General features: G+C 33.1%; 1 protein-coding gene across 1 annotated transcript in view; it reads right to left on the bottom strand.

The window, feature by feature from the left end:
- The window catches only part of LRRIQ1 (leucine-rich repeats and IQ motif containing 1), a 214,737-nt gene that overhangs the window by 124,651 nt on the left and 65,811 nt on the right, over positions 1–24,275 (bottom strand). The window contains 4 exon segments of the mRNA XM_011934139.1: positions 9,089–9,182; positions 11,614–11,687; positions 16,649–16,776; positions 17,135–17,328. Coding sequence (XP_011789529.1) covers positions 9,089–9,182; positions 11,614–11,687; positions 16,649–16,776; positions 17,135–17,328 — 490 coding nt within the window.

Below are 24,275 nucleotides of genomic sequence, written 5' to 3'. Positions count from 1 at the left end.
ATCAGAATACTGTGAGATCTCAACATTAGTTTTTCCAGCTGGGCGCCTCCTAATCAAGGGTAGAACCAATATTTCATTTGGTGAAAACTTCCTGGTGAATATTCCACCACTTAAGAAGCTCTATTAATCATGAGTGAATGAGAGAAATTCCCAAAGGAGATTTCAAACTGAGTCTATGGATTAAGTTTTAAAAAGATATTTTTTAGTACATCAGCATTGTCCCTGTAATCACTGGCTAGACATGAAAGTAAGAAGCCAATTGGGAAAATTTATAACTAATCCTTTTGTTGGTATCATGGGGTTATGCAAAGTTCATTGGAACAGACTGCTTAAAGTTTGAGTTGATCCTTTGATTAATAAATCCATATTTTATAGATTTCCAGATTTAAAACCCTTTAGATAAATGAATTTCTCAAATTAAGTATAGGTCAACTGATGTAAATGAAATTTGACAACCTACACTCTAAAGGGGGAATTACTCTAGTCCAGAAAAGTTCATTTAAATATAGAAATTATAATAGCCAAATAATTTTCATATCTATAATATAAATACTATGTATTTTCTTTCATTATTACTTATTACATATTTTCTTTAAAACTCTAAAGTACATAAAATTAACAAAAGCAGTAAAATGTGAATATTTATCTTTACAAATTTGTAATAAAATGTCAATTTATTTTCCCACAAGTCAATAAAATAAGTGTGCATGCTTCATGCAAACAAAATGATAAAAAATACATTGAAAGATTATTTGAGACATTAATTTTGTTTCTGGTTGTTGAAACTGACAATGTGGCAGCTGTTTGGATGGAAAGTGACACCAAATCAGCAAGATAATTCATATCATTTTTGCTGAACAACTAACAAAAAAATCATGGCCTTAAAAGGACTTGCTCTGAATAATGGGAAAAGCTAATATTTTTTATTTGTCATCTAGGCTTGGCCCACATAGTTACTAGGAAAATAAAAATCCACCTAAAAACAACCCATCAGATATTTTCATTATAAATAGTATTACCTGCCAAGCAGTGCCTTTTAGATGTAATTAAACTCTTGTTTTTGTATGAGAAATTTCACTTTAAGATCTAGCTCCTGAAAATGAGGATCCCAAACTTGGGGATTAGGAGTACTTTAAACCCAGTGTAAAAGAAGTATAGCCCCAGAACTTGAGCCACTGCAGGTAAGTGGAAATATCGATTGTTTCTATTCCAGATGAGGAGATACTACACCTAGCGCACCAAAGGTCTAGAAACACATTTAGGTGGCCTTTCACTCACACACACACACACTTGAATAATTGAAGTTTCTGATACCCTTATGATTTGACATCAACAGTTGATATTTCCTGTAGTAATATGTCCTAGAGTTCAGTTTCTCAGGAAACCTGGGGAATGTGATAAATACTCTAGTAGTTTAGAAGTCTGAGTACTGTAGTTTCACAATCCTGATACCGACAATTACTGTGAATTAGCAATAACACCAATTGTCAATTTATCAGGAATAACATTTCTAAACACTAATGCAAAATTAAATGAATTCAATAGAAAAACTTGGCGGAGGGGGGCAGAAACACGCAATTTTTCAAGCCTTTACACATTATAATGTAATTAAATACTGTAATGTATTTATTCAACAAGTATTTTTGGGTGTCTGTTACATATAAGGGACTGTGTTGGTACTGTGCAACCAGAAGCAAAAACAATAAACAAAATTTTTTCCATTAGGGATATAACATTTTAGATGGCTGTTTTAGATTATATCCTTTTAAAAATTAATGGAAATAAATAAAACTTCTCAATTTAACAGATCTCAGTGAAATGCTACAGCACAAACCTGAAATGGGCAAACTAAGTGCAATCTACACAATTCAGTACTAGAGATCATGTTGTTAAACTCTGCATAAATGAATACACGTCCTTTAAAAAAATAAAGGAAATCTACTCCTCTGCACCCTCCAGAATTTGTTTCCAAGATACAAATGGTAATTCTGTCACCAACTATGTTTTCTTCCATTCTCTTTAGTTTGCAATTCTGTTCTTGTATTCAACAAAAATTAATGAAACTGGTCTGAACATTTGTATTCAAGGTGCCGCAAATGTCTCCAGATTGAGAATTGACCATATGCATCCAAAGGGCACGTGGTGAAGACTCAAGTATTATTAGTAAGGAAAAGTGACTGATATCCTTTCCCCAATAAATGAAGAGAGATATTTATCTCTGAGAAAACAGAATGCCAACTTGCTAAAGCAAAAAGGCAAGAGGGAAGCCATAAGCTTATTATAAATTAGGTAAGAGGCAAGAAAAGCCATCCAGATTTGGGAGGACAGGGATTTTGTGCCCTAAAGACAGCCTGTGAGATAGTAAGTTAAAAGATCTTATCTGTAAGAGAATGAAAGGGGAAGAATATGTTCTCAATACATGAGACCAACTAACGTATTTTTAATTGCTTCCCTGAAATCACATCTGAATGAGTAAAATATTTAAAATTTCCCTAAAATAACCCATGCCTTTAGGCAGTGACCAATTTTATCTGGTAGAAATGAGAAGTGCCTGGGATATAAGAAGTGCCAGAAATATATCCAGAAAAAAAAAATGTAAACTGACATTTTTATAACTACAAAATCCCCAGTACCCAAAGAGATTATTTCAGAACATAAAATTCTTCTTGCTTTGTCTTTCAGAAGCAAAACTCTTAAAAAGCAAAAGAAAGACATGAGAAAAGAATAGCATATGTTTAGTATGAATGGGAAAACAATATATATTCCAAGTTAGACATATTTCTTATGCTATTAATATAAAAAGTATAGAAATAGCCTATTTATACATTAACTTTAATATAAATAGAAAATATTAATATTGATTTTAAAAACTATGGGTAAATACAATCATGGAAATAATATCAAGGGCATAAACCCTATAAAAATCATTTTAAGAAAAAACAGATCCAAACCTAAGAAGATGTAGCCTAGCTATTCAGGAGATGATAAACTATACAAGATTGAATAATGTCCTATCCGAGGATATAATAAAATGAACAATATTTATTTAATCTTTCCATCTCTGGAAAATTTTATACTTTAGATGTTTTTAGAAATCTTTTTTAGATATTTTGTCATTTTTTAGAAAACTATGCATGCAAACACGTTGTATCTAATGTACGCTAGTTAATCTCTGCACCTCAATTTTTATATATTAACAAAATGAAAGAATTGAGTGTGTGTGTATATATACCTATATATATGTGTGTGTGTGTGTGTGTCTAATACCATATACATATATATGGTACATATGTTCCCTTCCAGCTCTATTCTGGAAGAATCTGTACAATAATTTGCCATGACTATATTTTAGTCCTCTATAATCCCTGGACTCTAATAAATTTGGTCACTTCTTTCCTAATCTCTTATCAGTTTGCTGATGAAAAAAGTCTTCCCAAAATGCTTATTTCTGGTAGAAGTACAAAATATCTCGAACAATGCCAGAAATATATTCAGAATTAAACATGTAATCTACCATTTTTATAACTACACATATACTCAAATTTTCTCTATTGCTCACTAAAAACAATAGCTAATATTTTCTTAGTGTGCCAGGTGGGAGGCACTCTATAAAATGCTTTCATGTGGTAGCATATTTAGCCTTCACACAGACTGTTAGTGTTGGCTGATATTCTTGTTCTTTACCTTTTCTAGCCTCTCGTGCAGCAGGTTTGGTGATATGACTTAGTTACATGAATGGAACTAGTCAACGGAATGGAATATGAGTGAAGTGATGACTGCCACCTCTGAAAGCAGAGTGGTTATATGTCAGTTGTACCTTCCCTATGGTCCCTTTCCCTCTCTCCTACCACAATCCACTAGCTTACAAAAGCCAAGTGACAGTGAAGTCACATGAAACAGGTCTACAAAATGGAAGCAGCCTGAGTTTCTGACTCTGCCTACATTATACAGGCTGAACTCACATCAAATGTAATGTAAACAAGAAATAATCTAGTATTGAACCACAAAGATTTCTGGGTTATTTTTTATGAAGCCTAACCTATATTACTCTATGAAATAAGTACTATTCAAATCATAAGGTATCTAGGATTTTGTAAATACTTCTCTAAAATGAGAATGACAATTACAGAACCCAACTTATAGGGCTGCTGTGAAATGAAGTAACATATAGAGAGAGTACTCTGACCACTATAAGTACTTGATTTCTCATCTCCTTCCAATGGTATTTCCCAGTATACCCATTTTACATCTGAATAGACTAGCTTCATGACCTTCCTTACTTTTCTTGGATATTCCTCCACCAGAATTGCTTTTATTATTTCTTTATGATTTTAAATCTTAGCAAACTTTTGAAGTTTAACTAAAAGTGTGCCCCTTTAACCAAGGCCATTTCTCCTTGTTACACTAAACTGAGATGATTTTTCTAAACTTCTAAAGCCTATGTTTGCCAACAATAATCATTTGACACTAGTGTTTTATTAGATACAAAAACTCTAAGAGTTATGGGTGTAGATTTTGCAGCCAGACTGCACGGGTTAGATTTCCTGGCTCCTCTACTTGATAGCTATGTAACCTTAGTCAAGTTATTTAGCCTTTATGGGACTCAGTTTTCTCAACTATAAAATGGGATGCTGTGCTACATACATAATTGATTAGGCATATTGTGTAGATTAAATGAGAACAGTGTTGAGCAGAGAGTGAATGCTGTATTAGTGGTTTTGATCATTATTATTTTTCATGGTTATCAATTCTGTGCCTACATTTTATCTCCCTAACATGATTAGAAAAATGTCTTGAAATTATGGGTTAGGGCCGAGCGCGGTGGCTCACGCCTATAATCTCAGCACTTTGAGAGGCCGAGGTGGGCGGATCACGAGGTCAGGAGATAGAGACCATCCTGGCTAACACAGTGAAACCCCATCTCTACTAAAAATACAAAAATATGAGCCGGGCGTAGCGGCGGGCGCCTGTAGTCCCAGCTACTGGGGAGGCTGAGGCGGGGGATTGGATGGACCCGGGAGGCGGAGCTTGCAGTGAGCCGAGATCGCGCCACTGCACTCCAGCCTGGGGGCAGAGCGAGACTCCGTCTCAAAAAAAAATAATAATAATAATAATAAATTATGGGTTATATTCAATTTTCTTAATAATGTCCAACATGTTAGGACACTGCATACAGGAGGAGTTCACTAAATACTTGGTGATTGAATAAGAACCCATATATAATCTGGTTAACATGGTAATGGGAAATAGTAAATTTTTGTTATCTTACCACGTTCTAAGAATTGTTCTAAATAAATTATGTATATTATAACATTCAGTTCTCATAACCACCCCATGAGATTATCATCCTCATTTTACTACTGGAGATTCAGAGACATAAAAAAGTTAAGTTAGAGCTGGGCGTGGTGGCACACACCTGTTGTCCCAGCTACTCAGGAGGCTTTGGTAAAGGAAATGCTTAAGCCCAGGAGTTCAAGGCCAACCTGGGCAACACAGAAAGACCACATATCTAAAAAAAGAAAATTAAGTTACTTGTCCAGGATCACATAGTATGCAGTAGGGGTAGAATATTCTTGCTTTAAAATGGTGGTTTTCAAACTTTATTATATATCAGAATCATCAAAAGGGCTTGTTAAAGAACAGATTATTGAACACCCTTCCTAGGTTTCTGATTCAGTAGGTTTGGATGGTGTCAAAAATTCTGTATTTCTGCCGGGTTTCCAGGTGATGATGAATGATGCTGGTCAAGAGACACACCTTTGAGAACCACTGTACTAGGTCATACTCTTTCATCTGTGCTGCACAGCTTAACGCACACTTGGAAAAGACATTTCTAAACTGGAGGTTGACAAATTTTTTTCTAAAACATGTGGAAACATGCAAGATTTCCTTAAATTACATTGCACTATTAGGAATGTTTTGGAAACCTAGCTCTAAAGAAAAAAAAAAGAAAAATTGACTTTCTAGGTCAAGATAATAACTCTTCTAAGATATACAGGTAACTAATATGCAGTAAATTACACAGATGTTTGAGTTAGTGTAAAAATGTTTCTATCTTCTTAACCAAAGACCAAGTAACAAATCCAGGAGATAAATTAATTTGCATATGTCCACTGTGAAATTTTGACACTAAGAAGAGTGTCAGAGGTTTGCAGTAGCTTCAGACAAGAGTGGGAAGACAGACTATTCCCCAGACTCTAATAGCTTGTTCTACAGGTACATTAAGTCAGATATGGGAATTTTAAACATAATAAGACATTTAATTCTCCTGTGATATATCTCATACTCCTCTGAAATTGTCAGATCCAGGGTTTTCTTGGACATGGTCACAGCTTGCAGAGAAACCAAATCAGGGCAAAGAGTCAACAGCTTCTGCCCTAGGATAAGGTGATACAGGATTTTTTTTTCTTTTCTTTTTAGTCTATGTTTTGTTCATAAATGCATTTTAACTGCCTGAACAAGTTGACAAGTTTTCCTAATTTGGCTTAAACTCTAATGGTCCTAATATATATTTTGCTACCTAATATGTATTTTAGTAAATATGTGCCTTCCCCTATACTTAGCATGTTTGTATTGGCAAACTCATTTTCCTAAATTGTAGACTTGTTTCTGCTTGGCTTGTCCCGCCTTGATGTACCAGTGAAATGACAGTATAAATATGTCAAATGTACAATAAATAATGTGAAACCATCTCACAAATGAATGTTCTGAGCATAAGAAAAGACAAAAGTGTAAGCCAGAATGATCACCAATTCCACAGTGGAAAATTTCACAGTGGACATATGCAAAATCTTTCAGTATTCTGGGAGGTAATTCACTTAAACTTCGCAAATCAGTAATGTTCTGTTGATGTGTAAGAAAAAGCCATCTAAGTTCAGGGGAAAGAACCAGTAGAAACTGAAGGCAGAACTATAGGAACTGACATAGGAAATTAGTTCCCACAGGCAAAGTTAAAAGGATACATAGAAGACTGGGCACAGTGGCTCACATCTGTAATCCCAGAACTTTGGGAGGCTGAAGTGGGAGGATTTCTTGAGCCCAGGAGTTCAAGACCAGCCTGTCTCTATATGAGACATCTGGAAAAATATTCAGAAAGTTGTCATCATAGTAGTAGGGCTACATTAGCATTAGTCCAAAGATTTCTTTGGACCATTCTAACAGAACTTAAAAGCAAGCCTAGAAAGTATCTCATTAGTGCTGCTGCGCTTAGCCGCTGCACACCAAACACAAAATAGAGGCTATTTAAAGTAATGCAATGAAATTAAACACTGGGAATATAAAATTCCAGAACACAACCAATACTGACCAGGTATGCAATGAAGCAGAGAAGTATGATCCAGAATCAGCGAAAAAAAAAAAAAAAAAAAACTCAATACAAGTAGACCTTCAAATGATAGAGATGATGGAATGAACAGATAAGGAAGTTAAATTACTACAGCTATTATTAATATTTTCCATATGTTCAAGAAGGTTCCAGAAAACATTAGCATGATTAGAAGAGAAATTACAAATGTTAAAGAAATACATAAATTTATATAGATGAAAAATATATCTGCAATCAGAAATGAAAAACAGATGAGATTGAAAGCAGAGTAGATACTTAAACAGAAAATATCAGAGAATTTGAAGATAAAGCAATAGAAACTATTTAGTTAGTGAAGCACAAAAAGGGAAAAATAATAATAATAAGTAAACAACAACAGCAACTCCTGGGATAATCCAAATGGTCTGATATTATTGAAACTGGAGTCCTACTAGGGCAGAATAGGTAGTGAAAAGGAGAACAAAAAAATCTGAAAACAACAGCCATAAATTTTCCAAATTTTATGAACATGGCAGATCCAAGAGGTTTGATAAATCCCAAATAAACTAAATGCAACCACACCAAAACATATTATAGTCAAATTGCTGAAAATCAGTGATCAAGAGAAAATCTCAAAATCATTCTTAGAGAAAGACAAGAATGTCAGTAGACGTTTCTCACCGGAAACAGTGAAAGCCATAAAAGAGTGGAGAGATGTTTTTAAAATACTGGGGGAGGGAACTTACTGCAAAAAAGTATGAGGTATTTTTTTTTTTTTTTTGAGGCGGAGTCTCGCTCTGTCGCCTGGACTGGAGTGCAGTGGCCAGATCTCAGCTCACTGCAAGCTCCGCCTCCTGGGTTTACGCCATTCTCCTGCCTCAGCCTCCCGAGTAGCTGGGACTACAGGCGCCCGCCACCTCGCCCGGCTAGTTTTTGTATTTTTAGTAGAGACGGGGTTTCACCGTGTTAGCCAGGATGGTCTCGATCTCCTGACCTCGTGATCCGCCCGTCTCGGCCTCCCAAAGTGCTGGGATTACAGGCTTGAGCCACCGCGCCCGGCCGAGGTATTTTTAAGGTGATGAAAGTGTCCAGTTTTTCACAAAATATTCATATTAAAATTATATATGTAAGTTATATAATAAAAATTATGATATGTAAGTTATCACAATATAGCTAATTTTTTAAAAAAGCTGGTGGTCAATTTGGGGGAAATGGTGTTAGTATATTATTAGAGGTGTAAATTAGATAACTTTTTTTCTATGAACATGTATTAAAACTTACGAAATATTTTTCTTGGTTTGCATTTAGGTATTGCCATATTCCAAAGAGAAGCAAGAATTTAAACATGCTTATAACACAAACTTTTTAACAGACACCATCCTTCTCTTTTAGGAAAATAAAACAAAACTAAATTACTCTCAAAAAGGAAACACTTTAAATAGGAAGCTATATAATTATATGATTGGCAAAAAAGCAATTATCAACAAATATATTTTCTATAAATGCAAAACCCAAGTTAATATCACACTAAACTTGTCACCTAACGATTGGTTTACATTACAATTTTAATTCCAATTTTGTATTAGTTCACATATGTGCAAGAAAATTATTTTAGAATAAAAACATTTTTAAAACTACTTTTACAAAACTTTTTTGGTTTAAAATAACTTTTAATTTTTCAATTAACTTTTCCCAGGCAATTGTTATTCACAGGACAATTTTTATCAAACTTTTTTCTGCCACTATAATAAAGGGTATTCATAGGGTGCAACAATGCTTCTTTACCTCCAGTTTGTTTCTTGAAGAAGTGGGTTTCCAGTGAGAGACAATTCACGGAGAGAATAGCATGCATCGAACCATTTCATGACACTTTTAAGATCTACAGAAAATAAAAAGGTATCACAGATTTAGAACAAATATCATAAATCTATGACCACTGTATTTACTGGTTAGCTATTAAAGAAAAGCAATATTTTTATTTCTTCTGCAGAATACTATATGCTTTTTGAAGAAGACTGTATTGAGTTAAGAACACAGACTATTGTCAGAATATATGTTTCTACCATGTAACAGCTGTGTGAACTTCTGTAAATCTACTTTACAATTCAGGTTCATATCTGTCTTATAGGGTGAGGATTAAATGAGATGATGTGTATAAAGGACTTAGAATAGTTTGTGCCAGATTGTAAGCACAAAATCTGAAATCTAAAGTAATAGGGTAAGCATTAAAATTGAATATATAACTAAATAGAATTGCATGGACCTTTTTACCTTTAAAAAAGTGAATATAGGGCCGGGCGCAGTGCCTCATACCTGTAATCCCAGCACTTTGGGAGGCCATGGTGGGCGGATCACCTGAGGTCAGGAGTTCGAGACCAGCCTGACCAACACAGAGAAATCCTGTCTCTGCTAAAAATACAAAATTAACTGGGCATGGTGGTGCATGCCTGTAATCCCAGCTACTTGGGAAGCTGAGGCAGGAGAATCACTGAACCCAGGAGGCGGAGGTTGCAGTGAGCTGAGATCGCACTATTGCACTCCAGCCAGGGCAACAAGAGTGAAACTATCTCAAAAAATAAATAAATAAATAAAATAAAGAAAGAAAAGAAAAGAAAACTAAAATGACCTGTCTTAAAATAGAACTAAACTAAACCCGGCAGGAACAAAATTATTCAAAAATTATTCATAATTAATTTGACTTCCTGCAAGAATAAAACAACATCCTTTAAAGGAAGACAACACCACCCTGACTTACTGAACTACCTACAATGCTCAATGTAGAATTGTCTACAGTGTTCAACATATAGTTAAAATTTACTAGACATCCAAAGAAATAGGAAAACATAAGCCATAGTTATGAGAAAAGCAATCAATGGAAACATATCCCAAAGAAAACCAAATGTAAAACAATTTTTGCACAAAGATGGCAAAGTAATTTAACTATGAAAAAAAAAGCTTGTTCAACCAGTGTGGCTGGAACAATTCAATATCCATATAAAAAATGAACTCAACCTCTACTTCACACCATACATAAAAATTAATTTGAGAAGGATCATAGGCCTAACAGTAAAAACTGAAAGTACAAAAACTTCTAGAATAAAGCACAGAAAATTATCTTCTCAATCTGGGAGTGAAAAATGTATTACAAAGGACACACAAAAATAACGAAAAAATTAAAAATATCTACTCATCTAAATATACCATTTGGAAAATTGATAGGTAAAACAAAGGTTAGAAAAAAATTTATAAGACAATGATGTCCAGAATATGCAAATATTTTTATAGATCATTAAGAAAAATAAAAATAGCCAAATTTCAAAATGGTGAAACACTTGAACAACAAAAGAGGGTGCAAAAATCACCAATAAACACTTGTAAAGAGGTTCAACATCTTTATTCATCAGGTCAGCGCAAACTAAAACCACAATGAGATAACATAGTAAATTATTAAACACTCTTTAGAATGGAGCAATTGTAACTCTCATTTCTGGTGGGGTTGTAAAATGTTCCAACTACTTTGGAAAATAGTACGACATTTTCTTTTAGAGTTACACCTACTCTATTATGCAACAATTACACTCTTACACATTTACCTAAGAGAACAGAAAACTTAAGCCTGCAAAATTATTTGTACAAGAACCATAGGAACTTTGTATTCATAACCCCCAAACCACAAACAATCAAAGTATGTTCAACAGGGGAATGGATAAACAAATTGTAATATATTCATGCATCCCTTACACTTCAGAAAAATAAATTAATAAATATATAAAGTGGTAGAATGACAGATGCTAATATCACACAAAGAAAGTTGTAGAAAAAAGGAATGTACTGTTTGATCCAATTAATATAAAGACAAAATTAATATGTGGATAAATTCAGTCTGTGGCTGCCTCTAGGAGTAGACTGACTGGGATTGGGAATGAGGAAGTTTGGAGGAAAGGAAGGAGTGAGTCAATTCAAGTCATGATTCTTTAATAAATTTTTAATGGGTGACTACTCTATACCTGTTAGGAAGGTATACAGTTTGCTCATCTTTATTAGGATATTCATTTCATAAGCAAAAGATTAATGACTTTTAAATAAAAGCATAATTGTGACTTTGGTTAGGCCTACCAGAAAGATGTGAAAGTAATATGACTGTAAAAGTGGAAAGAAAATTTCAAGTGAATTATTTTGGCATGCTTTATTTTACAGGTTTATTATATGTAAATGTCATTAACTCATGCATTTAAAACAACCCCTTATCATATTTGAAACAGAAACTCAAAAGTCTATTATTTAAAGTATACATATAATGCTAAACTTACCAGAAAGACAATTGTGGCTGACATCTAGCTTTTCCAATGAAACAAAATGAAAAAGTGGTACAATTTTGGTCAAACTGAAAACAAAAACATAAACTTCATCAAAATTCTAAAATTGGAAAGTCCTTAATGTTACCATTGTAACTATATAACAATATATTTATATAATACAATTATATAATAATACACATTTTATATATACAATTAAAATTATACAATTATAGCACTTGCTAACCATGCGTTTTACAAATGCAGTAATTATAGACTTCTAAGTATTTATGATGGAAGATTTCTATTCATTTTTTAAAAGAAACCATGAAATTACTAATTTCAATCACAAAAATCATGGATTTTGATGTGTATTTGCTATTTAAATAAGTGTGTTTTGTCCTAATTATTTTGTTTTGTATTCATATAAGGCCAAATTTACAAAGAATTTACATTTTTTATTTATTTTTCTGCCTGTCTGAAACATACAACCTAAACCCTTAAGGTACAAATGAAAAATCACTTTTCAACAGGAGAAATTGCTACTTTTCAACAGGAGAACTAACTAAAGACTATTTTTATTTTAAAAAAATCTTTCTTTACTAATTGAAAGTATTATAGTACTGTAAGCAAAATTAAACTGGGCTTACTTTTAAATTGGAAATATATTCAATATATAAATAAATGAGTATAAGAACAGAATAATATAAAATGTTTTACCTCAATAGAATTAACTTAAACTTGGTGAAAATACATTGATATTTTAAATTAATAGTCATTAATTATGCATATTATAATCTAGTAATAATCAATTTTCCTCCTACATTTAAAGGTTTTTATTGTTTTCTAAGTTATAATTATTATCAAAAACTCATATTCAAACAAAAATTGTGATATTCAAAATACCCACGTCATTGGAAACAAAAGATATAAAGGGCAAATTAACTTCAGTTTGATTTGCATTTCCAACTAGGACAAGTCTACAGTTACTCTGTAACATAATATCACATTACCTGTAGCTATTTGGAAATTAAATTAAGCCAGTTCATCTGAATCTTTAAGCAAGATAAAAACTCCTTCATAAAATATATATATTTGCCACAATTAGAAAAGTCTTCTGAATTAATCCCCACTATAAAATATTGGAATTCCATAACTGTTCAAAATATGCTTTGGCTCAAGGTCTATCTCTGGTACCAAATAAATAAGTATGCATTAATTTTCACATTTATTGCTTTAGTGTTTTTTATACTCTCCCTCCAGTTGTCCTGGAAGGATCCTTTACCTCTTTATTTCTACAAACTCACTGTCATAGAAAACACCACCACCATCACCACCAACAACAAAACCTCTTATTTTTATATTCTCAGGTCAGAAGCTCACAGAGTAAACCTGTGAGTGGAAGCTTCATGGGGTCTGGCAGAAGATTAACCCTTGTATTGACCATCACTCTTCTCTTATACTATCCCTTTCTGCATTAGCAACAAGAAAGAAGATGTACTACTGATGAAAAAGTAGATTTTATAATGAGGCTGGGAGAACATCTCTCTACATGTTGCCAATCCTAAATACAATATTAGCATTCATATTAAACATAAAAGATCCCACTTCTTAAAAGCAATTTCCAGGAGAAAAATATCCAAGGTAATAAAAGGGAGAAAATATTGGCCATTACATACACTGAATTATTTGTATATATACTCCATAACAGTGAAATTTACTGAAATCTCACCTGGATATTAAAGTAAAGAAAAGGCAAAAAAGTCAAGGGAAGGGAAGGGAAGCGGGGCGGGGGTGGGAAGAGATGCAGGGATAGAGGAAATTCAGGCTTTACTCATACACAATTAGTGGGTTTAAGTCTCAATTTTCTGACATTTCCTATTCAAGCACGTTCTGCATAATTATTACAAGTAGTTTATATATATATATATATATAATTCAAGTAAAAATAAAATTTATTAAATGTACTTATTAACAAGACAAGAAAATTGTTTTTGTGCTCTACCCTTAATATATTTCTAATACTAACTCTTCACCCTTCCAGTGAAAGGATTTTGAAATATTAATAGTAATGGCATATTAAACCATTCAGAATACAATATTTTTTTCTTTTTACAGAATATCCCACGTTTTTAGGCAGTAAGTTATACGGTAACATATAGGTTATAAAAAGACCTCAAATGAAAATAATCAATAAATAATTTTTCAGAATCAACAATCAATAAATCTTTGCAAAAATCAAAGCAAAGAAATATACGCTTTGAAAAAATTTTTGTAATATTGAAATTAATCTTTTCAGATAATCATGCTGTTAAAAATCATGTTTGTTTTCTTCTGAAATTTTAATCAAGAAAACTGGCTACTCATTCACCTTTATTCATTAGGATGGTAGAAACTTAATAGTATAATCCTTTTTTGAAAAACCTCTAGAACTTTTCCTTTTACTGACATTCTGTGTATATTGTTTCCAAGAAAATTCAAACCAGAAAGACAAAGGACATTAGTGAAAACCTAAAACCATTTGACCTTGTCACATTAGCCCTGGGCATTAAAAAGATATAAATTTCAAAGAGGACAAAAAGCAAAAGATTTATACAATGAACAGCCAATGGGCAATAGTTTCCACTTTCTGCTCCTACTTAAGAGTCTCATTGGAAGTAAAAAGGCTTATAAAGCCAGAGAGCCATCCAGTTAGAACTCCACTAAGTCAAACTTAAAACAGTCACATGTCTTAAATGAAAATTTGAAACAGAAATCAGGATGAAACAAGTATTTCAAACAATATGTACTAAGTATCATTCTTTATATGTATTCCATTTGTTGGGGAAAAAAAGCATATGGACACATAGTATCTTCTTTGTGATGAAAATATCAAAAATTAAAGGAAAAGTATATATAATTTAGAATCCATACCAAACACAAATCCAAATATCACATTATAAAATTATTCTCCCTTTCCTCTTGGATCATCATTAAAATCCCATAAAATAGGTAAGGTAGGCATTACCACTTTCACATGTGAAAAAAAACTGAGAGTCAGATAGTGAGAGCAGAGTTGCTCAACATCTACTGACCAAGTTGCACGTTCAATATTCAAACACAGATTTGGTTTTATCAAACTTAATATGGTTTTAAAAAAGTCATTTCACATGTAAAAGCATAAATTAAAATAGATAATTTCTACAGTTAATGAAAATAAACTTGTGAAATATTCTAAGGTTGAAGATTATCTTTACACTATGACATTACAAAATCATTTTAGTATTCTATATGTCCGTTGCTATCAATGACATTTCCCTGGTGCTCTTGGGCCTTCTCCCTTCATCCTCTCAATAATGGTAGAAGGTTACATGTACAAAGAGCTCTGACAGACTCAGAAGAAAAATATTCCAATATCAGTGACAATATTATTTAAAATTTCAAAATCACAAATATTATATAATAATTTTACTTTTTGGTATAGATGAGCTTAAAAAATTAAGTTCTTTTATGCCAAAATGTTCTGTGGGTGTAAGGACATATATTACTCATTTTCCTATTCCCCAAAGTAAACACCATCTCAATAGTCAAACGTTATAAGATTATGCAAACAAAATTATAAATAGAAAACATTTGGATTAATCATTCCAATTATCATGCTCAATTCTAAAAATATTTAATTCTCTAGTTTATATAACTCCCATTTTATCAGCTTGATATGCATGTCATATCATACCGATAGAGCAAAAGTCTATCAGCTAGTATTAAATTTCATTTTTAGAAATAGATTGTCTTTGATCATTTAAATTGCCCAAAGAAATTAAAGGCATTATTTGTCAAAAAATTTCTTGATTTTCTTTATAATCTCTTTAAATATTTTATGCTCATTAATGCTGCTTGAGATCCTCTTTTACAATATATGTTAGGTATGTCAATTCCTCCGTGACTTACTGCATATGTCCAAAACATAGCTGAATATTTCATTTTGAAAGTACATTCTGTACCTGGAAAATATTCTGAAAATATCCAAGGAGTTTGTGAATTACTGAAATTACTTACACAGTATTATCTGATGTAGCTGGCTCTGGGAACAAATGTGCTTTTAAACTCAAGTCACAATTTAAAATTTTTAAATTTTAGATTGCATTAAAGTAATTTGAGAAGATTTTTGAATACATATTTGTTTTCCAATGTCAAAGTTTAATAGGTGGAAGTTAAGTCATTTAGTATATACCTGTCTAAAAGATGAACACTATTGTGGAAGAGATTGAGAGATGATTTTATATGTCTTGGGGGAAAATAGGTATATATGTACAAATTATATTGTCCTTATTCATGTATTTTGTGAGTATTATATAACTTAAAAATTTCTTGTTAAAGATGGTTTCTTTCCCCTACTCCTTGTGCCTTTGATGAAGAAATTAATCATATTAGAGTGAATGGATTTCAATGAAATATTAAGCAGAGGAGAAATACACATATTGTGCTCCTGTTTTGGTTTAGCCAGTTATTCTCAGCAAAGATCCAGATGTTTGGTGGTCTCAAATAGATCTTGAAGCAGGTACCCATTTCAATTGAATGTTAAGGTATTTTTTTAAGTGTTACTTTATATCCTTAGGGAAATCAAATTTAAATCCATCCTAACAGTTTCAAAAAGACATGCAAGTTCAGAGCAGATTAAAAATTGTCCTTCCAGCACTTAATAAGTACCATTTGAGAGAATGAGCCATCCTTCTGAATTGAATTAACTACCTCCTGTATTTTCCAAGGACTATGCTCCTTATAAACATAAACAAATTTGCCCTGAGAGATTTACAGAAGTGCATCTTTGAAAATAAATAAAATTAGAAAGATAAATGGACAATTAAAATTCTACTAAAATTTTAGGGTATGCCAATAATTCATTTTAGTTTTTTAAAATTCTATAATATTATCTTTATAATTTATATACTAATTTATTTTGATGCAATCTCATTGAATTATTAGAGAAACCTAACTTTTATGGTAGTTTATGAACATCACATATTTATTTTAAACATTTACTGAATTTATTTCTTAAGTATGCTTTTACCTGTTTTGAGAGACAGTAAGATTTTGTAGTAAAGGCAGCCAGTATGAAGAAAATGCTTCCACAGTTGAAATGCTGTTATCATCCAAGTGCAATTCTCTTAGTAAAACAAGATTCTCCAAGGATGGAAGCTATATTTAAATTTGGTTCATTAGTTTATATTAAACAAAATATTTTACCATTTTGTCCAATTAAAAAATATGAAACCTTCCAAAACTAATAACAAATAATTCTGATAAACTGCATATCATAAAGTATAACAAAATTTTTTAATATGAATAAAATTTCTATTAATTAAAATTTCTATTAATAAATTAATAATTTCTATTAATTTCTATGATATTTAATATTCTTGATATAGGTTACTTCATAGTGAGAAATAAAAGAACAAAAAAATTATTCAAAATTGCTTTTAAAATGTGATTGGCATTGCTATCAAAAGAAAAGTGTTGCATTAATCACAGAAATCAATTAATTCAAAGGAATTACCTCACTCAGATAATTTCCCTGTAACTTCAATATTTGGAGCAATCCACAATTTTCAATGCCCTCAACATCAGTAAGATGATTATGGGAGCAATCTAGGTATACAACGGTAGGTGTATCACAAAGACCTTTTGTACTAATTAACTGATTGTGGTCCAAAATTAGTTGTTGAAGATTTTTCAAAGATTCTAAACCACCTAGAAGAAAAAAGTTATAAGATCACCTGTGTCATACAGTCTTCCAGACTCTAGAGGAAAGTTTACATTTTTTTTTCTAAATAATTGCACCTTTGTACTTCTCACTATCATTAATTACAAGTGAGGACTTAGTACAAATTCCTGGTGAAACATATCTTATAAATTGTGTTATTATTTAAACTGGCATTTGAGTGACATATTTTTGAATGACATAATTATCTATCAATTGAAAATTGCACACAGTACTAAAAGGCATACACTGGGAATGAACGCTTTATATTCGAATAAGAATAAAACAAGGGATAGATATAAGGACTTTTTTCTTAAAAGAATAGTTTTTAACTCATTCCAGAGCCTTTGAGCTTTGAATCCTTGCTTCAGGTTGCATGTATAACATTAGAATGTCATTTTCCTACCATTTGAATGACCTTAGATTCCCAAATGAAGTATGTACAATCTATCAGAACCAATTAATTAGTAGCACATTCTTCAGGTATTTCAATATTGTCATAAGGGACCTCCTCTTTGACCAGATAAACTTAAAATCAGTATGATACTATCTAAAAAATATTAGATGAGCCTTAGAAACTATAACTCAGTGGTCATAAAGAAAAAACTGAGAAGGTTGCTTAAATAAGCCATCAAGAGTTAGCATGAGAAAAAGATGCTGAGGAAGTCTGTAAAAGTTTCATGGAAGATATTAAAAATCTAGAAAATGTTCTTTAAATTAGATACTAGACTATGAATTTTTTTCTGTAGGTGTTACTCTGTTAGTTAAAATAAGCAATTCTGGAAACTGGAAGTAAAGTTTAAAGTCTTCAGTAAACACTGGTAAGCAGAATGTCTTTCGTGAGAACTATGTATACAGGAGTCCCTGAGGTTACATTTTGGAAAAGTGTGCTTCATTCTGATTTTCTTGTCAGACTCCTACAAAGTATATTTTTCAATTAAATGTTGACATAAACATGAGTTTTTTCCATCAAAAAAGGTTATTTGATAATAAATTTAAATATGTAATTAAAAAATAATATTATGTATAAAAATTGATATATGGAATTTATGAAATACATTTATCCTGGGGGAATTTAGAATATCTAACCCAAGATTTATTATTTTGATTACATATAAATTCACAAAAAGAGGGTGAACGTCTACTTTTTATGAGATGAAGAAATAAAAGAATAAATTAATATTACCAAAATCTTATAAGAAAACTTAATTCAGCATATATTTAAAAATTCAGATAATGAAATAGGATAATTAGTGTAATATAAAAATATTTCATAGAGATATTTCAAGATATATCTTAAATAAATTTCAAAATTACAGTATCTCTAATAGTTTGAGTCAAATAGAGTAACTTAATGTTATGGATATTATTTCTTAAAAAAATTTTTATGCAAAAAACTAAATTTTCTTATAATAAGAAATAAATCATGTAATATGAAATAAAGCATGAAAATACATAATAGGCTCACAGAAGAAAAGACAAACTGAAATCCAAATTCAGATTGTACGTACTCTTACATTTTTAAGTTTTTAATCTATGATTGATGTACTGATATTTTCCTATAATGTAAATTAGCAATTATGAATTAGAGAAAATTGTTATCTATTAGTATCTGGGAATAAACTGTTCTGACTTATCAAATATTTGATTGAGTTAAAATAACAGACCAATTCCATATTATACATTTCAATAGATTAGATATAGTTTGTTACATATTTTAATAAATATATATTGGCTGTCATGTAATTTAAGGTCTGCTAAAATAGAAAATGTATTTAAATTTTGTAAGCCTTACAATCATATCTGATGAGCATCAATTAATCCACTGAAGCTGACAGCCCAGGCACAATAAAATACCAATGAAAACAGATTGCTAGTTGTGTAAAATGAAATGACCCTTATTAAATATTTAAATGTCTCAAGCAATCTGCTTACATAGGCTTAATATTTGTAAAAGCCATATACATTGCTCTTAAGTTTTCCAGAACTAATCTAAAATAGAAATTGCTATTAATTCACTTGGAGTGAAGAACATATTTGTGACTTTTCAAGGGTCATCTAAGAAAAGAAGCAAGAATGAAACATTAGGTCACACGATGAGGAAAAGTGCAGGATTTGGCAAAGAAAGCTGAAAGGAGAAAGCAGATAAAGCAGGAGAACAATTGGGAGAAGAAACGAGGAAAATGCAAACAGAATTCTGCAACAAAGAAAGGTATAAGAATAAAACTAAAATAGTATACAAGTATGAAATTGTATTATGAAAGGCATTTTTATTCATACGAAATTATAAACAGTCCACAGTATTAGGTATAGTTCACAAAGGAATCAGAAGAGATCATTGTTTTGACAGTGATGAAACAGTTTACTAGAGGCATTAGTGGCATAAACAGGATGAAAACCACAGTGCAGTGGAAGTGAAGACAATAATTGTAGACTATTTTTAATATTTTTGATCATGGAGAGAAGGTTCTCCAAAGCCTTGAAGATGGCCTACATGACCCTCCGTGATCTGCCTCTCATAATCTCATTGAACTCATCCTCTACTACTGTCTCTTTTTCTCAGTTCATTCTAACTTGCTGGCCTCCTTGCTTTTCCTCGCACATGCCACACGTGCTTCCACCTTAGGACTGTACATGTTAAAAACAACTAACGGTGTGCCACTTATTAATCTAAAAGGAATTAATGAGAATTATCTGCTAATATCAAATTTTAAAAGACACAACAATTTTCAATCAGTGTACAAGGAAAGTACAATTAACCTATTCAACATTCTGTTAGAGATTCCAATCTGGTGGAATAACCATGATTTCAAGCCTCAGAATATTAAGAAATATATATATATGTATTTTTTGAGACGGAGTCTTTCTCTGTCGCCCAGGCTGGAGTGCAGTGGCCGGATCTCAGCTCATTGCAAGCTCCGCCTCCCGGTTTTACGCCATTCTCCTGCCTCAGCCTCCGGAAGAAATATTTTACCTAGCATTTTTACCTCTATGAATCTACTACATAGTGACACACCAATATAAACGAATATATAGAGATGTTCCTGTCTGTATTATTTAAATGCAAAAAAAAAAAATGGAGACAAGTTAAATGTCCATCAATAAGGGAACAGTTAAATTATGGAGTGTATCTAAAATGAATATTTATGATCTTTAATACAGAGTAGTACTAAAATGGAAGAATGTCCATGATATGTTACTGTATGTAAAACCTAAGTTGCACAACATAGGCTTTTAGCTACTGAGTAAACCTAAATGTAAATACACACATGAATCTTAACTTAAATCTACATATCTCTCATTTTATTGCACAGGACAAGGTCTAGAATGATTCACAAGCAATTGTTAACAATGGTCACTCCTGCAAAATGAGAGAAAGGAGGTAAGCAGAAAAATAAAGTTTCACAGTATATTCTGTACACTTCTCTTTTTCTATATTTTTAAATGAGAATTTACTTCTTGTGTAGTGTTTTTTTTTAAAACAGTATATTTGGGAAAAGAATCTGTATTGAAAAGAACTGTTATTTTGTATTTAATTCTGACCACTATTGCCACCACCACCAACAGGGCAAAAAAAATGGTTATTGAACTGAACTATTCAAAAATTTTGGAAAACCTGATGCTTCCCCCATCACAAGTGTTTGTTATATAGCCAAAGTGGGAGAACGCTCTACATAGAAAGAAAGGCACATCTGTTAGATTTTAAGTTGAAAGATTTAAAGAAAATTCAGCAAAATTATTTTTTAAAGGATTCAGTTTGGTCTCTAAAACATTGGTCTAACTATTGCAGTGAGGAAAGAGGTATATTTAAGAAAGGCACATTTTTATTACATAATTTAAAAGTCAGCCTAATCTTTTTTTTTAAGGAAATTATCCAAAAATATGTGAAACTGAGGTCTGCCAAAAACTATGTGAGTGAGCTTGGAAGTAAATTCTTGATTTTCACTGAGACTTGAGAAGATGACGGTCCTGGTTGACAGCTACAAAATGAAACCTCACAGGATACCCTGAGCCAGAACCACTCAGCTAAGTAAGGCATTCCCAGATTCCTCTCAGAAAATGCTAGGTAATAAATATTTGTTGGTAAGGTTTGGGGTAACTTGCTTCATAGCAATATGTAACTAATACAATAAGGATTCTCTATTCTGAAGAAAATATAACTCAAGAAAGATGAAATGTTTAAAATATTTTGGGCTACAGAAGAACATTTTTAAAAATTCAATACGACTGGATTTCAAAGATATTAAAACAACAGATGCAGGTAAGCAAACAGGCCAAAGTAACACCATGACAGAGCTAATAAATAATTTAGAAACAACATATATGGAACAGAGAGCTAGAAATTGAGTTGTCCACAAACAGGAGATAATCACACTGGGAATTAAGCATGAAGAAGCAGACGAAGAAGAGACATAGGTTAAATCAACTAAATAATAACATGCATGAGTGAAAGACAAATATAACCAAAATATGGATCATCTATAATTAAAAAATGAAACCAAACCAAAAAGTTTTTCAACTATATAAAAATCAAAAATTTCCAGAAATGAATAAATAACTTAATTCATAGTTTGAAAAGAATATTACTTTCCAAAGAAAACTTTTACGAATGTTTAGACAATAAAATGTCTATCGGTTAATTTACTGTATAAGGACAAAGAAAATAGTACTTGAGTATCAAGGAAGAAATCAGTAATGAGGAGAGAAAAGTCCAGTTAGCCTCAAGATTTACCACAGCAACACACAATACCATTTATGCAATGAAGCAATGACCACGAAGTACGAAGTGAAAGTGTGACCTAAAAATAGAATGCACATCTACATTCTCATTCAGGTATAAAAGCAACTGACAGATACTCTCAAACCTGAAAGATTTCCAAAACTATGGCATCCATTAGACCATGTTTGGAAAACAAGTTTTATAAAAAGCTAAAGTGAACTACCTAATTCAGACAAGCAAGAAGTGAAAGGTTCAGTTATCATACTGACCCACTTTCATACAGATCTAATGCTGCTGTTGGACCGAGCTACAGTGAACAGCACACAGTACAGAGACTCTGCCCTGCCTAAACATTTCACTTGAAACCCAGAGCCTTCTGTAAACCAAACTCCCATAGACCTGTAATATTCACTTCGGTTTCCACCACCTAAATGTGCTGGCTGCCACTTCCTGAGACCATGGCTGCGGACCTGGGGACCACCCTGCGCCCATCACAATCAGCACCTGAACTCTGGGCTAGCCTGACTGCAGTATAGTCCCTTCGGGACTCATATGCATTATTCAGAGGGTTATCTAGAGGCTTGAGAATGGGTGAACTACTTACCCCAGTCCAACTCCTCTGGCACCTGACTACTATCCCCAGGGTCTGATGTCAGGGCAACCCAACCAGCTAAGACCACCACAACCAACACCCACCGGCATGGGCTCAAAGGTAGAGGCCTCACTTTACAAAAAGCAGAAGGCTGACACCCTGGAGAACAGGCGAGCCATGATGCTGTCTGTATCAGGCTGAGTGACGAGGTTATGCCCTGAAACCATACCAATGAAGAGTTGCAAAACAGATGGTTCTCATGATACTCAACCACACTGTGGGACAGAGAGAGATTACAATGTCATCAGAATTAGAATTCATAAGCCTTGGAATCAGGGTGTGATAGGAAAAGAGAGCATATCCCCACTTATCTAGGAAGAAAAGCCAGTGACTCTCCTTCACCTCGCCATAGAGACCTCAGCTCACTTCAGCAGGAATTTCTCCCAGCCACCTTCATTACGGCCAGTGCTTATGCATGTCATAGGTTCATGCTTGTCATATATTCATGAACAAGCCAGGGCCTCCAGCTTTGACCGGCTGTAACTCCCACTGGAATAGGAAGCTCACAGACCAGACACCCAACTACCCAGCCCTTCAACTGAAACAGCAGAGAGTACCTCACAGTAAACACAGACCAGGCTCATACACACCTGCTTGTGTGGCAGCTGGCTCTTACCTGTAAACACCACCTACTGGTTTGCAGGTTAAATTGAGCATCCCAATACAAAACCTTACCACAGAGTGCACAGGAATATAGAAGCAAATCCAAAAGATCCTACAAAACACAACCCTCTCAAGATGAGAAAAAAGCAATGTAAAAATTCTGCCACTGCATTAGTCCGTTTTCACACTGTGATAAAGAACTGCCTGAGACTCGGTAATTTATAAAGAAAAGAGGCTTAATTGACTCACAGTTCCACAGGGCTGGGGAGGCCTCAGGAAACTTATAATCATGGCAGAAGGGGAAGCAAAGAGAAGTGTCGAGCAAAAGGGGAAAAGCCCCTAATAAAACCATCAGATCTCATGAGAACTCACTCAGTATCGTGAGAATAGCATGGAGGTAACCACCACCATGATTCAATTATCTTCTACCAAGTCCCTCCCACAACATGTGCAGATTATGGGAACTATAATTCAAGATGAAATTTGGGTAGGGACACAGCCAAACCATATCATTATGCCTCTGACCCCTCTCAAACCTCATGTCCTCACATTTCAAAACACAGTCATGCCTTTCCAACAGCCCCCAAAAGTCTTAGCTCATACCAGCATTAACCTAAAAGTCCAAGTCCAAAGTCTCCTCTGAGGCAAGGCAAGTCCCTTCCACCTATTAGTCTGTAAAACTGAAAGCAAGTTAGGTACTTCCTAGATACAATGGAGGTACAGGCATTGGGTAAATACACTCATTCCAAATGGGAGAAATTGGCCAAAACAAAGGGGCTAGAGATCCCATGCAAGTCTGAAATCCAATAGGGCTGTCATTAAAAAGTTCCAAAATGATCTCTTTTGACTCCATGTGTCACATACAGGTCATGCTGATGCAAGTGGTGGGCTCCCACAGCCTTAAGCAGCTTCACCCTTGTGACTTTGCAGGGTACACCTTCCTTCACAGCTGCATTCAGAGG

This window comes from Colobus angolensis, unplaced genomic scaffold (genome assembly GCF_000951035.1).
Source record: "Colobus angolensis palliatus isolate OR3802 unplaced genomic scaffold, Cang.pa_1.0 Scaffold131, whole genome shotgun sequence".
Lineage (NCBI taxonomy): Eukaryota > Metazoa > Chordata > Mammalia > Primates > Cercopithecidae > Colobus > Colobus angolensis.
This window is presented reverse-complemented; position numbering and strand designations above follow the sequence as displayed.